Source organism: Epinephelus lanceolatus, chromosome 11 (assembly GCF_041903045.1).
Source record: "Epinephelus lanceolatus isolate andai-2023 chromosome 11, ASM4190304v1, whole genome shotgun sequence".
NCBI classification, from domain to species: domain Eukaryota; kingdom Metazoa; phylum Chordata; class Actinopteri; order Perciformes; family Serranidae; genus Epinephelus; species Epinephelus lanceolatus.
This window is the reverse complement of record NC_135744.1, coordinates 41,742,759-41,761,592: the sequence shown is the minus strand read 5'-3', so window position 1 is coordinate 41,761,592 and position 18,834 is coordinate 41,742,759. Positions and strand designations below refer to the sequence as shown.

General features: G+C 40.3%; 1 protein-coding gene across 1 annotated transcript; it reads left to right on the top strand.

The window, feature by feature from the left end:
• Positions 1-544: 544 nt before the first annotated feature.
• Positions 545-18,280, top strand: chrne (cholinergic receptor, nicotinic, epsilon). Its single transcript, XM_033635699.2, has 12 exons — positions 545-690; positions 9,206-9,339; positions 9,547-9,591; positions 9,695-9,804; positions 9,895-10,050; positions 14,879-14,979; positions 15,059-15,259; positions 15,727-15,841; positions 15,950-16,064; positions 16,150-16,357; positions 16,966-17,099; positions 17,268-18,280. Exons 1-12 carry the CDS (start codon positions 621-623, stop codon positions 17,433-17,435), a joined length of 1,557 nt encoding a protein of 518 aa, XP_033491590.1. The 5' UTR covers positions 545-620; the 3' UTR covers positions 17,436-18,280.
• Positions 18,281-18,834: the final 554 nt, after the last annotated feature.

The following is an 18,834-nucleotide window of genomic DNA, read 5'->3' as shown; positions in this document are numbered from 1 at the left end:
AGCAGGGGGAGAGCCGGCCTGCACACCTTGCTGCACCCACATGTGTATGTATTTGTGTTGTTTTCTCATGCTCTGTCCGACACACACACACACACACACACACACAGCCACATATTCTATTTTTTCTAATTAACAAATGCAGGACAAATATGCCAAGGAAGTGAAAATGCGCCATTGGTGATTTTCCCATCAAAAGTAACATTCATAATGTGACCATACATTGCAAACAGCAAAGCAAAAATGATTCACAATTTACAGGAATATTACAGAGATATTGAAAATGTATCATAATGGAGATTAACTGCATGAGGTCTCACGCTTGCCTACATTCTGTCAAAGACAAACCTAAGTGTACAACTGCCATCACCACTGATTGTTGTTGTCTAATGATCGTGATGATTATTATTGTGGGTGACCGCAGTGTGACTTGAAGTCCTGGTTTACTGATTCCCAGCTGCTGTGTAATCTGAGCCATGGATAGCAACAGCCGGGGTGGGCGACAGTCAGGGGGTTTGGTGAGGGGATTTAGGGCTCTTCCTCTCTGTCTTTACTCTCACTCTCTCTCTCAAACTTAATATTTAAATATAGTGCAGCGCAGTGCAGTGGAGAGGTCCTGGGACATGATGGCAGCTTGCAGGTTTTGGATATTTTTTGGAGTTGTAACTATTCTCGGGACTTTAATGGTTCAGGGTAAGTGGCACAGTGGCAAACTTTTGGCACATCCTCATCGACTGGCTGGCTGCCCTTTTATCTATCAAAATTAATTCTCCGCCTGTCATGTGCAGGCAGAGGAGCGACAACCAGCTCTATAACTCTCACTACATTGATTGGCAATGACAGAGAAGACTTTTCATACTTTTGACCTCCTTAAAATGTGTTTACGCATCCTGCTGTAAATATCAAATTTTAAAGATGATAATTTTGGAAGCATACAAAATATTTTACTCCTGCTGATAGTTTATCTGCAAGCACACATAAAGTATACTACTGTAAAGCTGACATAAGCTGACCACGCACTTTATAGGCTTGCATGCCTTGTATAAAATTTGGAAAACAAGGCAAACCATATACAAAGCATGCTGGGGTTTTTGAAGTCTCTCTGCTCGTTTAGTGCACTTGTCGTTCGTATGTTCTACTTATTATTGATACTGATGTCCACATGGATCCTCTGTTCCATAACCCATCCCATGATTAAATATGACTTTGAGTAAATGCAGTTTATCAGATAGCACCAAAAAAAGTTAGCATCAAGTGTGAAGCTGCTCTGGTTGGTGCAGAGGGAGTTCTGAAACAGGAGGGTAACAGCAGGCCAGATAGGCTACAGCTGCAGTGGAGGCAGAAGTGAAAGTGACATACTGTATTAATTTACTACTGTTTACAACTTTGCAGCACAATCTGTTCATGGGGACCACGCTCGAGACCCGTTAACACAGACACTATTTTTCATTGCTGTTGCAGGCCTGTACTGTACCTACTGCACCTCCTGTTATCATCATTAATGCTAATTATCTAGCCAGCAGCAGTAGAAGCCAGCCTGTTAGCGATCCTGAGGTGGGTGTTGGGGACAGGTTTTGTCATCATTTAAAGCTACAGTTTGTAACCAAAAAAAACCCTGACCTTTCTTTTCATATTTGTTAAGACTGTTAATATATTGACACAGCACAATCTTAATTAATATTTCATCAGCGCTGTCTAGTTTGACAGTTTGACCGCAGTGATTGACATGATTGGCAGCTGCGTTAAGCCCCTTTCCCACTGCACAAAAAAACCCTAACAACACCTAACATCTGGCTTTTAATGGGGAATTTTACAATCAGCATACACACCTGAATGAACACACTAGTTTTAACCCCTTTACTGGTGAGATGCAATGCCTCAAAATACAGCCCGTCTCCATCCAAGCAGCTCTCAAACATAAATCCACATCAGCCTGCACCGAGTAGAAAGACAGACTGAATAAGCGGAGATATATAAACGAAAGTAACCACCATAAGGTTTTCACTGGACTCCATGCTGCTTTCTGCGGTTTACTAGCCTGTTTTCCAGCCTGTCCATGACGTCAAACATGACAAAAAAAAAAAAAGACACACACAGATGAGAAAGGAGTCTATTGTTTAGTTTTAGTGGGTTTTCCTGTTTTTAAAATAACCTAACCTCTAATACCACTTTTTAGTAGAAAAGTGACTGACGTTACAGCATCATAAACTTTTTTAGCTGTTCCAAAAAATTAGGGATGTTTCGTTGCCTTTTCATCTTTACTAGCTAACAGTCAGCTGTAGACTGCAGGAAAATAATTTATCTCACAGTGCCGTTCAAAGGCTATCGGCAGCTACTGGCAACTGTTCAGGTTGTTCAGTTCAATGTTGTCAAAGTTACTCAGTGAATGAGTTGATGTCAGCTAGGGTGAGCTCGGCTTGCTTTTACCCCAGACAAACAGTGATGTTGTAATGCTTACCTGTGTGGTCATGTTGCTCTGACACATTATGCTGCCTGCCTTTTGGTCACCTTAAACGGTCAGCTCAAGCATATCACAAAAAAGCATGGTCCCACTGTTAGCTGTTCTGACTTTGGTAATTTTGAGATATCCAACTCATACGATCATTTCGATCAGGTCCACTTCCCCTCAGTGGTCACCTGCAGGCTCTGCTTCTCATTTCCCATCATTCCCCTCCTGTCTCTCTCTGAGCAGCTGTGGGAAGTGACCAGGTCAAAGCATACAGTAGATACCAAACATGAACCGGACTTAAGTATTCACATGATAATATAACTGATCCACGTGAGTTGGCTGACTGACACGGCACCTTTTAAAAGTCAGTGTGTTTCTCTCACTGTCAGTCTACAGTGACACTTGACAGTTTACTGTACTTAAGAGTATTTAAAAATATGCAACCTCCGTAATGCTTCAGAAATCTGTCTTTGCAACTGCCCATCATTAAACAAAGTGGCAGAGTTTCCTTTAAGTGACATTTATTTATTATTTTTTGACATTCATAAAAAAATCAAACATAAGGGAGGGTATGATGATTGTGTGGAGTAAGAAAAAATGAAAAAGGCAAAAGCCATCCACACTGCAGTACAAAAGCAAAGGAAAGAGAAAGACATTTGCAAACTTGCACATGCTGTATTCTTTTATTGTTTGTTGTTTTATTATTGTTTGTTAGTTAAAGGGATAGTGCACCCAAAAATGAAAATTCAGCCATTATCTACTCACCCATATGCCGAGGGAGGCTCAGGTGAAGTTTTAGAGCCCTCACATCACTTCAAGGGGAGAGGGGGTAGCAACATGTCAACACACGTCCAAAAACACATAATTGAAACCACAAAATATCTCCATACTGCTCGTCCATAGTGATCCAAGTGTCCTGAAGCCCCGACATAAAAAGTTGTTTGGAAAAACGTCATTTGAACTCTGTTTTTAGCCTCATTGTAGCCTGTAGCTCTAACTGCCTCTCTGTGCACCGCGTTCACGTGTGTCCAGTATGGAGATATTTGTGGTTTCAATTATGTGTTTTTGGACGTTTGAATCTGGGGCGCCGTCAGCCTCCATTAGGTGGAGTTGTGCTGCTACCTCCTCTCCCCTTGGATCTCTGCAAGTGATGTGAGGACTCTAAAACGTCACCTGAGCCTCCCTCGGCATATGGGTGAGTAGATAATGGCTGAATTATCATTTTTGGGTGCACTATCCCTTTAAGTTGTTTATGTGTGTCATGGCTTTTGTTCTTATTTGTAAGAAAAACATTCATTCATTCATTTATTCATTCATTTATCGCCTATCCCAGCTGACATAAATAATAAATAAAATAATAAATAAATAAATCTCCTATGCAGTGCCGTTGTTAGGACTGGAAGCCCGTGGAAGGTTTTATGAATAGCCCCAGATCTCATTCTTCTTATTATTATTATTATTATTCTAAGAATATTTGTTATAATAATAACAACAATAATAATAATAATAATAATAATAATAATAATAATAGTAATAATAATTTCGTTCATGTATTCAAACCCTCTAAAATAAGATATTGTTAAACAAAAATGCAAGTTTTGGGTCCTCTGAGTCATGTCTTGTCACATCTCGCCACTTGGTCAGTCGACTTTCACATCTACAGATCACACACTAGGTATCCTAAGTGTGTCTGGTGTTGATATTCTGCAACGCCGTGTCAATTTATGCCTGTTAAAATACACTTCCTTTGTTACATGAAATGTCCAATTTCTGCTCGTTACAATGTCAGTAAAACACCTCGTATTTACGTGGTTAGGTTTAGAAAAAAGACATCATGGTTTGGCCGAACATTCGTACAGGAAGCGAACACTGGCCTCGTAGGTGAAAGTCCGGTGTGAATGATTATACATTTTTAGTCGATTACGCTCTGTATCATCATCTACGTTTTCAAGGTAACTAAAACAAACAAATAAATATAGAGGAGTAAAAAGTGTTTTTCCTTCTGAGAGGCAGCAAATATAAAGTAGCATAAAATGGATATACTCAAGTACCTCAAAATTCTCAAAATTTTAATGTTAGCGGTTACAAATTATTCTGTCTCTATTTAATACTAATTACTAACAACTACTAATATTTTTAACATCACAATTCATAATTAACAAACAAACAGGTTTAAGGATAAATACGATGCTAGAGTGCATAAAAAAAGAATCAAAATGGAGCTTATTCATAGAAATAAATAAATCCCAGGAAAGAATCCTCCCAAGACCCCTACGGAAATGCCCCTGGTGCTCGGTACTGATCAAACAGTGTATTATTTTAAAATATGTTATTTTTGTAAATGGATAAAAAAAAAAATTGAAATATCGCAATTCCACGAAGCTGATACAGTAAGCAGGTTGTAATTAGGTCATTATATTAACTTTAACATACCTCAGATAAATAGGGATATTAAAACATTACACTGATTTTCCAGTTAAATGCTTTTTAGGACAGGTTGTCAACTTGCTGTCATCTTTACTCTCTAAGTGTTATTTACACATCCTAATAAGGAGCACTGCCTTTGTTTTCCTCTATGATGTAACTGGAGGAAGACTATGAATCTGGTCACAAACTCAAAGCTATATTGGCCTAAAGGGATGCTCCAGTCTTTGTAGCACAGATTTTGATGAAACACATGGGATGGCACATTTCTCATCAATGTGTCAAGTGTAGTATTTAAGAATATTTAATAATTAACAACTGACAAACCCTTGGGAGGTGAGACATCTCACCACTGTCATTACACTACCTACTACACAGATTGTCCCATGAGATAAATAGGATGACATCTCAAAACTATGTGACGTATTTCTGCCTGGTTGGATCAGGCAGACCTGGGAATGAATCGATCACGGGGGACAAGATCATTACCACTTTGTAGCATGTGTTACTGTCACCATTTCTGGTTAATGATGGTATTGATGATTATTGTAGATGACCTGAGTGTGACTTAAAGTCCTAGTTTAGATTTTCCCAGCTGCTGTGTAATCTGAGCTGCAGATAGTGACAGCTGGGAGGGAAGAGGCAATGTGTCGGAAATAACCTCTGCCTTACTCTCGTAGTCTCTCTTCAAGTTTATATTGAAATAAATTGTAGCGGAGGAGTATTGTTTGAATTACCATTGCCAAATAAGTGCAGCTTTAAGCCTGGTTGCTAGTTTCTAGATTCTTCATGCACCTGCTCATCTCTCTGGCCTGAGGTTGGTGTTTGTCTCAACACCTGTGCGCCCACACAGCAAAACACTACATTTTAACAATAAAATGTTCAGAAATGCATTTCAATTCCACATTTGGTCAAACATGTATGCACATGTAGATGACATCAACACAAAATATATCTCAATACTGAAAACACATTATTGTCTTGAGAAATATGAACGTCATGTAAATTAAAAAAAAGTTCAAATTTGTTCTGGATAATATGGATAATGGATGGAAGTTATGGTTTGCAGCTGGTAAGTCGCTCTTACAACTTGTTGGTCACATGATACAGCAGGGGAGACCAGGGGTGGTTGTAATAATGGGTTGGTGGTAAAAGCACCATTTCCACTAAGAAGGGGCAGCCTGAGAGCCATGAGAAAAATTTCATGCATGACCACTTCCTTCCTGACCATATATGTGAAATTTCATACTGTAGAAAAAGGTGTGCAGATTTTACTGCTAAAACACTGACACTATCTCAGGTGTGAAAGTAATTTGCTGAAACAAGTCTATGATTTGGTTAGTAGGCTATTTTGGTAAACGATGGCAGACAGGTGTGAGGATGTTTGTAACACCTTTTGAATAAGTGTTACAAGTAACCCCTAATGGTGCAACCATATATAGATACAGGCTACAGTAGATATACATGGTGCACATGTTTTAAAAGAAAGTTCTTGTAGGGGTTAAAAAATATCAGTACCGCTGTAAAGGCCAAATTAAACCCAGTGGCCTTCAACATTTTTCAGGCTAAGGATCCCTGAGCTGAAATAGAGACAGAGCACAGACCCCACATCACATATATTATAAACTAAGCACAAAATGTAAGGAAATTTGTGTTTGGTAGATTATTTCTTTGTTGTAACAATGCTTCTTGGCAGTGAATCTTATAGGGTTGGAAAGCCTGTTTATTTCCCTTTTAAATGGTGCCAGATTTGTAAGGAACATGCATTTGTGGGGTGAGCAGCAGAGCTGAGTATGATGGTTGCGCCCATGAAAGATTTACCAAATCTTCTCTGCCAATGCCAAACAGCTTTTTTTGCTGTTGACTCTTGTTTGGTGTTGTTTGGTGGATTGGATCATTGAAGTCTGAAGAAACAAGATATATTGGCAATTGTGTGGAAGAACCATACACAGCCATAACAGCCTGGCACCTCCTCCTCATGCTGGTCACCAGCCTGGTCACACATTGCTGTGGGATGGCATCCCATTCTTCATCCAGCGTTTGTGGCAAGTCAGCCAACATGGTTGTGTTGGTCACTCTGGCATGAAATGCACGCCCAAGCTGATCCCACAAGTGTACGATGGAGTTGAGGTCAGGACTGCTGACAGGCCATTCCATCCTCTCCACTCCCAAATTCTGGAGGTGGTCTCTGATTAGTCTCGCTCACCAGACATTTCTCAAGAAAAGAAAGGTCTGGCTGCGCCGACTCTCACTTTACGATTGGAGAAAAAAACACCCCGGCTTTTTTTATTTCTTTCAACCAATCACAATCGTTCTTGGCGGTGCCACAGCAACGGTGCGCTTGAAAACTGCTACAAACCGGAGGTGGTAGGGCGGGACTTCAGCGGGTGGCTCGTTGCACCCAACGAGAGGCTGATCTATGCAGCGAACTTCCGCCCACTCAGACTAGTCTCTGATAAACCCCGCTCTGATCTGGACTCATTGCTGAACATAACGTTCCTGCACATGTTCAGGTTCCAGTTCACGTGTTGCCGACACTAGTGCAAACGGGCCTGACGGTGAAGGGCAGTCATGGCAGACCTATGTTGGCTGCGTGCAGTCTGTTCCAGATTGAGCCGTCGGCCATATCATCCTGCAAACCTTGACTGCAAATCTGTAGAAGACTGCCTATGGTTCCTAAGTACTGACAGGATGAGGAAACGGTCTTTTTGGGGTGCCGTCTTCTTGGGACACCCACTTTGAGCCCTGTCTCTGACATCTCCTGTTATATGGAACTTGGCCTTCAATTTGCAGATGGTACTAGAGCTCACTCCAAATAATGCTGCAACTTGGTTTTGCAGAACACCAGCTTGAAGTTGTCCTATCGCACAAGCCCTGTCCACATCAGTCAAACGTGGCATGCCGATTCTTGGAGCAGACACAGGTGCTGGCACCTGATTGTCAGCACCTGGGGGTACCAAAAGCTTGAAACAAGAGTCAGTAGCAACAGCCAAAAAAAGCTGTTTGGCATTGGCAGAGAAGATTTGGCAAATCTTTCATGGGCGCAACCATCATACTCAGCTCTGCTGCTCATCCCACAAATGCATGTTCCTTACAAATGTGGCACCATTTAAAAGGGAAATAAATAAGCTTTCCAACAGTATAATATGTACTGCCAAGAAGCATTGTTACAACAAAGAAATAATCTACCAAACACGCATTTCAGTACTTTTTGTGCTTAGTGTTATAAAACTGAGTTGCATATTAAACTGGGCCTTCAGTAACATGTAGGATGGCCTGTTGTGCCATGTATTAACATACCCCTATATGGTGCATACAATATTAAGCTATTAAAATAATAACTATTGGCAGATTTATGTGTTCATACGTCATGTTTGTAATAATAATACAACTAATTTGCCAATATGTTTCAGTAATATCTAACTGTTAGCTCGCTAACAATCCTCCCTGGTCTCCCCTTGACATGCTTTAAAGTACAGACAAAAAGAGCTTATTTTGCATCTGCAGCATGTTTTTATACTTATTGTCCATAGCATTTCAAACTATAGAAGTAGTAGTTCCAGCTACACTAACCTCAACAATGAAATTAACTAAACTACTAAACAAAAGTGGTAACACTATGATAAACTGTAACAAACTAACGAGGATGGCATGTTTCAATACGTAGGGTTCTTTAAAGTGAGACTTTTGCTGAACACAATGGCCTTGGTAACAATTACAACATAATGGCAAACACTAAAACATTGTGTAACAGCAGTACAAGACAAGACAAGTTTTAAATAAGTCAGTAAACTGGCTGATTAATTTGCACAGCAATATCTATCTAAAGTTAGCACACATTAGCCACTTAAAGCTACTGGTCATACCAAGTAAGGCAGCAAAAGCTGAGTGTGATGAATTGTGCAACAGCACATTTTATTGCTTACGAGATGATAATGGTAAATGATAAAACAGTGTAACAGTAGCACAAGCAAGGGAAAAAGTCAAGAAACTGTCTGAATAATGTTGGCAACACAGCAATATCCAACCAAAGTTTGCCAGCAATAGCAAACATTAGCTGCTGCTGGTCACTGGACCGAGGGAAACTTTTAAAAAGCAAAAGAACAAAATGGAAGTATTTGTTTTTTGTTCTTTCAGTGGTTACATAGTACTTTTTTGGCTTTTAAAAGTTAATTTAACTTTTGGTCACTTGTCGTTTCAGGCCTCATTGTGATACCCTCCTGGGGGACATATTTATCCATTTTCCCATTTTTCAACTGATGGACATAGAAATATTATTATAACATAAGCTCATAAACCTTATCTAACCTTATCTCTATCTATTTTTTCATGCAGTTCAATGTAATGAAGAGTCCCAGCTGATCAGTGACTTGTTCAAAAGTTACAACAAGAATATTCGCCCGGTGGTTAAACCTGAAGACAAGTTGGACATTCAGATCAAGCTGACCCTCACTAACCTTATCTCCCTGGTGAGAGCTTACTCTTCCTACTTGTTACAACAAAGCTTGGCTGTGACACCTCCAAACAGCAAATATTCACGATTCTAAGAAATAAGCACGGCCACTAGTTCATCATAGTGAGCTCAATAATGGCTGTTAGGTGTTGTAACTCAGCCATGCATGATCAACACAGCAGACAGCTCAAATATTCATACTGCTTCTTCACTTATACCACAGAATGAAAAGGAGGAGACTCTGACAACCAATGTGTGGATCGAGATTGTGAGTTTTCCCTCTCCATACTTTTTGTTTTGTTTGTGCAAGCCCTCATTTGTGTCTAGATTTTAATGTTACTGGTGACCTTTCACTCAAATGTCATTTATAGCAATGGACTGATTATCGCCTTGCCTGGGACGAATCTAAATATCATGGCATTGGTATTATTCGTGTCCCGTGCAGCACTGTTTGGCTTCCTGACATTGTCCTTGAGAACAAGTAAGGCAGTAAAAAAAAAAAGTTTGCTTGCAGCGTTTTGTATAAAGTCTGGTGCCAACTGTTTCTGTTCTTTATTCTCAATTTCTGCAGCATTGATGGCAAGTTTGATGTGGCCTACTACGCCAATGTGTTAATCTATAGCAGTGGTGGGATGTACTGGCTGCCTCCTGCTATCTATCGCAGCACGTGTGCCATTGAGATCACCTACTTCCCATTTGATTATCAAAACTGCACATTAGCATTCAGGTATAGTTAAACTATATCATTTCAAAAATATACTATATATAATTGCTGATTTATGACTTTGTTCTGTCTTTGTGTGTGCTGCATCTTCTGACAAGCTCCACAGATCTTTAATAATAATAATAATAATGATAATACATTTTATTGCTGGGCGCCTTTCATGACACTCAAGGTCGCCTTACAGAGTAAAATACAGAGTAAAATACAAAAAAATACAAAGTACAAGATAATTAAACATTTAACAACAAACAAACAAATATCAGTTTAAAAAGCAAACAAAACAAACATAAACAAAACATCTGTTCAGGCTTACCCACTCAACGAGAGTAGGAAAGCCAGAACAGGTGAGTTTTCAGCCTGGAGTGAAAGTGTGGTGAATCAATATTTTGGAGGTCTGGGGGGAGTGAATTCCAGAGTTGGGGAGCAGAGCGGCTGAATGGTCTGCCCCCCATGGTAGTGAGGCGAACGGAGGGGACAGTGAGGTGAATAGATGAAGAGGATCTGAGGGTGCGAGCAGGTATGGTGATAGGAAGGAGGTCAGAGAGGTACAGAGGGGCGAGGCTGTGGATGGCCTTGTAGCTCAGAAGTAGAATCTTAAAGTGGATGCAGTAGGTGATGGGGAGCCAAGATGGGTGTGATATGACAGGTGGATGGGTTCCTAGGGATAATATGGTCGGCGGAATTCTGAACCATCTGCAGTTTATGGAGGATTTTCAGGGGGAGACCAAACAGGATGGAGTTGCAGTAGTCACCCCGGGAAGTGACAAGACTGTGAACCAGTATGGTAGCGGTGTGAGGTGTGAGGGAGGGCCGTAGGCGGTTGATGTTGCGGAGATGAAAGTAGGCTGACCGCGTTATGTTGTTAATGTGGGATGAGAAGGAAAGCGTGCTGTCGAGGATGACACCCAGACTCTTTACCTGAGGGGAGGGGAGGATGGAAGAATTGTTGATTGATATGGTGAAACTGTGGGCTTTGGCTAGATTTAGTGCTGATTAGTAACATTTCTGTTTTATCACTGTTTAATTTGAGGAAATTGCATGTGAACCAGGACTTTATTTCATGAAGGCAGCCAATAAGGAATGAGGGTGGGAGGGTGGGAGGGTGGAATCAGGTTTGTAGGATATGTAGAGCTGGGTGTCATCCGCATAGCAATGGAAATTAATGTGGTTTTTACGGAAAATGTGACCAAGGGGGATTAAGTAGATGATAAATAGCAGGGGCCCCAGGACAGAGCCCTGGGGCACACCTGTGGAGACTGGGAGAGGGTGCGAGGTAAATGATTTCAGCTGAATGAACTGAGCGCGGCCAGAGAGGTAAGATTTAAACCAGTCAAGGGGTGTATGTGTGATGCCAATAGCATGAAGTCTGTCCAGGAGGATGGTGTGTGAGATGGTGTCGAAGGCCGCACTCAGATCAAGCAGAATGAGGATGGATAATAGACCAGAATCAGCTGCCAGGAGGAGATCATTGGTGATTTTAAGCAATGCAGTTTCAGTAGAGTGGAAAGGGCGGAAACCAGACTGGAATTGTTCATAAAGATTATTGCAAGAGAGATGGGCATGGAGCTGAGAGGCAACAGTTTTTTCAAGAATTTTTGTGAGAAATGGAAGGTTGGAAATAGGGCGGAGATTATTGAGGTTATTGGGATCTGCACCAGGCTTCTTCAGTATAGGAGTAACAGCAGCTGATTTGAGAGGCGAGGGAACAATTCCTGTGCTGAGAGTGGAGTGGATTATGTGTGTGATGACAGGGGCCAAAGAGGAAACAGTGGCTTTGACTAGAACAGTTGGAAGAGGGTCTAACTGGCAGGTTGATGTTTTGGATTTCTTAATTAGACCAGAAACTTCAGCAACAGGTGGTAGAGTGAATGCCGAAAGTGACTGAGAAGGAAGCAAAGAGGGAACAGAGAAAGACGAATAGCAGTTGGGAACAAGCTGTTGATGGATATTTGTGATTTTAGTAGAAAAAAAGGAAATGAGGGTGTTACAGAAGGCAGTGGAATACATATGGGGAGGAAGTGAATCAGGAGGTTGTGTGATATTTCTGAGCACAGAAAAAAAAGAGCTTTAGAATCAGCTTCATTAGAATTATTTAAACCAGAGTAGTAGGTGGATTTGGCTTGCTTGATACAGTCTTTATAATGAGAGATATGACTTTAATACAACACTCTCCACCCAGTAAGGATGAGCAATAATAAACTTTTTAAATTGATATAATATTGATACAGAAACTTTATGTTATAATTTTAACAATACAGATACCAATCATTTCTTAAATGGGTATTTGATTTTTTAAAATAATGATCTGCCTCTTTAGGCAGAAGAAAATCATTACACTTAAAGGAATACTTCACCCACAAAATGTCCATTTGCATGCCTCCATGGAAAACACCAAAATTATTGATTTATTGATTGACTGGGGACCACGTTTAACAACAGCAAAGCTATATCAAAACATCCACTTACAAACTACACAACTTGCGCAGAGTAATCCAAGTCTCATTTATCTAGTCTTATGCTCAGTACTTCCTAAACGTGCATTTTCGCTAAAACTGTACTATTTAAAACTGAACTGAGAGTGAAACTTATCGATGCTCTCTTCAAAGCAACACTTCAATACATTTTTTTTTTTTTTTTTTTTACAAAAATGCATGTTCTTTGGAAGTAGGCTACTGAGCATGTGACTGCATGAGTTGTGTGAGTCTTCTGTTTTGCTGTTGTTTAACATGGTCCACAAACAATCAGTTATCAATATGTTAGCCATTTTCCCTGGAGGTATGCAAGATAAACAAAGTTTTCCTCACAAATTCAAGATAACACTGCATGACTAACTGATTTACAAATGGTCATTTTGTAGGTGGCGTGATGGCAAATCAAATCCCATGACACATATTGGCCATTAATAACACATTTATTATGGGTAACTGTCAGGGTTTGCTGATTTAAAATGTTTGAAGAGGTTAGTCATGTTGCTGCTGTGTGGTACTTTCTTCTCACAAATAGTGCATCTTGCTGGATTTTAATTTGCAGGTGAAAGGTAACACCCTATTACATTTCCTTTTAAACATTCTCTCCTGTTCGATACATATGTGCGACTGTGCGCAGCTGCAGAGACGTGTATAGTGCCAGACACATTCCGTTTGTAGCGTTTACGACATGTTCCTACAAACCGCACACACCAGTAGTACAAGACAAACCCACCAATGCAACGGCTATCTAAACCCTGATACACTGTAGTGAATAAATGAGACCAAAAGTAACAGTAATCCACTTTATAATTCATAATACATGCAGACGTAATTAACTTTATAAGTAATGAGATGTAACCCTTCTGATTACCCTTATCCTAAACTTAACCACCCCTCTTTTAACGTAGACTTATTAGCTAGTGTTAGCTAATTGCTAAGTTAGCATTAATATAAGTAATGAGACGTAACCCTTCCCATTACCCTTCTCCTGACCTTAATTGCCTCTCTTTTAACATAATGCTTTATAGCTAACATTAGCTATTCGCTAAGTTAGCATTAGTATAGGTAACATGACATAACCCTTCCGATTACCCTTATCCTAAACTTAACCGCCTTTCTTTTAACATAATATTAGCTAGCATTAGCTAAGTGCTAAGTTAGCATTAGTATAGGTAATGAGACGGAACCTTTCCCGTTAGCCTTATCCTGACCTTAACCGCCTCTCTTTTAATGTAATACTTTATAGGCAACGTTAGCTAATTGCTAAGTTAGCATTAGTATAATTAACAAGATGCAACCCTCCCGATTACCCTTATTCTAAACTTAACCGCCTTTCTTTTAACGTAATACTCATTAGCTAGCGTTAGCTAAGCGCTAAGTTAGCATTAGTTTAGGTAATGAGATGGAACCCTTCCTGTTACCCTTATCCTGACCTTAACTGCCTCCCTTTTAACGTAATACTTAATAGCTAACATTATCTAGTCACTAAGTTAGCATTAGTATAAGTAACAAGATGTAGCCTTCCCATATCCTGACCCTAACTTTAACCACCTTTCTTTTAACATAATACTTCATAGCTAGTTAAATGCTAACTTAGCATAAAACTGATCATGAAACTGATGTGTAGGTTAAGGTGGGCTAGTCATTTAGCTAGAGGACGGGTCACGTAGCTGCTCCAGCTGCAGTTATCCCAGCCAACACGTCCAAGTGGGGCCCACATGGGATTTACTTAGGTTACATGGGCTTTAACTGGGCATGGGCTCAGAGTGGGCTTTTAAGTGGGTTGGTGTTGGGCCCCATGTGGGCATCCCAGAAGAATATACATGGGCGAGAGTTGGGCATCCAAGTTGGCCAGCACATATGGGAACTAGATGGGTCCCAACTGGGCCATAGCCTATTGTGAAATGAGCTGTAAATTTAATTGTTTTAGGTAAAATAATATTGTTATATACTGCTGTATTATTGACACTTATGGTGTCATCAAAATGTTTTGGTATTTAAGCCACTACAATGTGAGGTAAAAAAAAAAGAAAAAAGAAAAACCTGAATAAATTCAACCACAGCCGTAGATAGCCTATCTGCTCTTTAAAATAGCCAGTGCATTTTTTTTATAAACAGTGTGTGCGCCTGTGTGTGGCCGGGGTTGTCATGGAAATGAGAGAAAGTAATCTCGTGATAACCGGATAAGTCGCGGCTGCTCCTCTAAATTCTGATGTAATACAACCAACGCAAAGATCTGTCTCAGGGTGCCGAGATGGAGCCTAGCCTGGGTTAAATTAGAGGGCTACACACATGCTCATAGAACTGGAGTTACATCCAACTATTTTCTGTTCTCTTCTGTCCTCACTGCTGTAACCCCCAAGATCCCAGACGTACAGTGCCAATGAAGTAGATCTCATTTTAGCTATCGGAGACAACGGCGAAACTATTGAGTGGGTAGACATCGACCCCGAGGCTTTCACAGGTGCAGTAAATCCACATTCAATACTCCAACATTCAAAACATACAATTCCACTCCAGCTTATTTTGTTTTCACCCCTTAGAGAATGGTGAGTGGGCCATTGTCCATCGCCCAGCCAGGAAGATGGTCAACACACGCTATTCCCCAGATGACCTAGAGTATCAGGAGATCATGTTCAACCTGATCATCAAAAGGAAGCCCCTCTTCTATATCATCAACGTCATCCTGCCCTGCTCCCTCATCTCCTCACTGGTTGTGCTGGCCTACTTCCTACCTGCACAAGGTTAGTAATGCTGTTGTCCAGTTCCCTACAGGTATTATTACACAGACTATTATTGTTTCAAATGGGGCAGTGTTGCAAGGATGTTATAAAATACCAAGACACATAATGTTTCTAGCTGAAATATCAGACACAGTAATACTGAACATAATAAAAAGGACCCAAATTCAGAAGTAGGCATTTCATTGGGTTTGTTATACAGTATAAGGATTAAAATGGAGATTCTACGACATAATTTAGAACAAAAATTAAGTATTTTCTGTCAAAAAAAAGAAAAAACTCAAACTGCAAATTTGTTTTGACTGTATGTTTCATTGTAACTACTGTAAATAAAAACAAAACATAGTGAATATTCTATGTAGTATTGCTGCATGTGAAGTGCCTGAGCACAGAGAATGTACTGGATTGCCAAAGCTGGTAAGGTTTTTTAATTTTGTGTGTCTCCTAAGTCTCTGTCATCTTCTTTACAGCCGGCGGACAAAAGTTGACTGTTGCCATCTCTGTCTTGCTGGCTCAGACTGTTTTCCTCTTTCTTATTGCCCAGAAGGTCCCTGAGACATCTCTCTCTGTCCCTCTTATCGGCAAGTGAGTCAGTGTGTGTTCTCTGCTGACCTCTGCTGGGTGTTTTTCTTTTCTTTCTTTACTCCATACAGTTTCAGTCTCCCTCACAGATCTTCTCTTTGTCCTCCTCAGGTACCTGATCTTTGTGATGTCTGTCACTACTCTCATTGCCACAAATCAAATTGTGGTGCTGAACTTCTCCCTGCGCAGCCCCAGCACTCATACCATGTCCAATACCATCAAACATGTAAGCACATCCTCTGCGGCTGGGTTTCATTTGTCTGTTCAAGAGTTATTTTATGTTAACTAACTACTGTTACCTTCTCTGCCAGGTGTTCCTAGAAATGGTTCCTCGCTTCCTGGGCATGTCCCCACTGGTGGATGATAGTGAGGTGACAACAGAGGTAAATGGAGTGAGGGAACGGCGGCGCAGCTCCTTTGGCCTCATGCAGAGAGCAGAGGAATATGTGCTGAAACAACCTCGCAGTGAAATGATGTTTGACAAACAAAGAGAGAGGCATGGGCTCACAGGATCAATTGGTAAGACATCTTTTTTTAAAACTATGACCCAGCTCCAAAATTCAGTGGTGAAAAGTAACTACGTAGCCTACATTTACACAAGTACTGTACTTAGGTGCAGTTTTTAGGTACTTGTACTTTACTTGAGTATTTCCATGATTTTGCTATTTTATATGGGGTTCACCCTGGACAGGCTACCAGACAATCACAGGGCTAGAGACAGACAACCATTCACACTCACATTCACACCTTTAGAGTCACCAGTTTACCTAGCCTGCATGTCTTTGGACTGTGGGAGGAAGCCAGAGAACCTAGAGAGATCCCATGCTGACACCAGGAGAACATGCAAACTCCGCACAGAAGGGCCTCAGCTTGCTGGCGGGTTCAGACCCAGAACCCTCTTGCTGTGAGGCAGCAGTGCTTATCACTGCACCACTGTCCCGCCCTATTTTCTATCCCACGTCTTCATATCCCTCATTGTAGCCATTTATTTGTGTATTAAAGGCGCAATGTATGTCATTTATTTCCTGTCCTTTATTTTTGCCTCATCACCATCAAAGATGCCTGTGTCTGCCTCAGGCAATGCTGTTGCATACTAATGTCTGAGTTAACTGTCTCCTCCCCCCTAGTGGATAATATGGATGTCAGCAGCACAGCCAACCTGTATAAGAGTCTGGCCCAAGCTGCACCTGACATCAAGAGATGTGTGGATGCCTGCAACTTCATTGCTGAGAGTACAAGACAGCAAAATAACATTGGATCTGTGAGTGTTACTTCATACTTTATCTGCCAAGCCAACAGTTTGTATTGTATGTTTTAAATGTGTCTATTGACGAAGTGTTTTTGGCCTATATTTTTTTAAACAATTTTGAGCAACTGTTTTAACTCTTACCTCAGTTGTTTAATCCCTCTTTACTATTTCCAAATACAGGAAATTGAAAGCTGGGTACTGATTGGGAAGATGATTGACAAGGTGTGTTTCTGGGCTGCCATCCTCCTCTTCACCATTGGCACAGTGGGGATCTTTTTACAAGGACACTTCAACCAAGTGCCTGAATTTCCATTTCCGGGGGAGAACAAAAAATATGTCCCAAGTTAAAATAAAATAAAAAACAGCCCCTTTTGTTGTGATGAAACCTTTCCAAGGGTCACTGTACCTCATGCTGTCTATAAGGCTGAGTTATCTTGCTCATTGAGTCCCAGGCCCAGATTCAGGGCTGAGTTAGCAGGGCTTTAATTACAGGGATTTAACAATAAATCTTTCTGTGTTCATGTTCACAGCTCAGACTTCACTCTTTGTGAACACTTGTTAGGCAACTGAGGGTTTTCCATTCTAACTTACAACTTAGTTATGAGTTCTTCATCTTAGTGTAAGTTCTTTGGATGTATACGTTAAAACATCACCATCATCATTAAGTGCAATTATTTATTATTTGTTTTGTGGAATAAAAGACAATATCCACAGTTTGTGTTTAAGCAAGTTCAGACTTCAGGTCAGGGGGTGTATTTGAAGGAAAATGCGGATTCACCACTTTGCTGAGAAAGTTATTTCTATTGCAGCACATTGTGTCTGTATTGCATGGGGCCACAAGCACTGTGTCAAACTGAATTCATATATACCATTAAAGAAGGTTAATTAAATGGATTAAACAGATTTTATGTACACACAGTGTGATGAAGTTACAAGAATCATCCATGTGGCACACTGCAAAAAGTCTGCATAAGTTTCCCTGCATGTACTATGTCTTATGTGGATCCTGTGCATGTAACTTGAGCCAGCCAACTCTGAACCAAAGCCTTATTCTTACTATGACTTATTCATTAGCACGTCTTGTTAGGAGCTAGATAGCTCAGAGGGACATTGTCTTGATTCATTGTGCCATGTTTTTTAAAATAAATACTTTTTGTGCATTGTGACTTGTTTAATAAATTTATTACAAAGTGTGAGTTGTGTGAAAACCTCCATGACACATACAATTAGGAAAATGGGTTTTAATTTGCACTGAATGTCAAAGTAGTTTTGTATGTTGTCTTTTATACATCTTATTAAGCCTTTCTAAGAGAAAATGATCAGATAGTAGGCAGTCACACACTGTGTGTGTGTGTGTGGTTCCTCTGGGGTGATGAAAGCTAAGTATGCTCAGCTGTAAGTATAAATACAATGTAAAATGCCACTAAAATTCAACCACTACCTTACAGAAACAATTCACAAAATAAAACTGATCATTTGTAAAGCCATGATGTAATGTACATTCTATCCAGTGATAATCACTTAAACCTCTAATTTTTCATGTTCATCATGTCTGTTCTCTGTACGCACAGCTGTTTTAAAAGTTGCATCAGTGGATATTTAAGAGGAGTATTCTGAGATGTGCTATGTACAGTATGTTCATGTGAACTACAAAGGCAACCTCCCATTGAATAAGGTTAGATTTGTAATCAGGTTATGTTAATCAGGTGATGCACTGCTGTAAATTATTTTTAAATCCTTGGTCAGA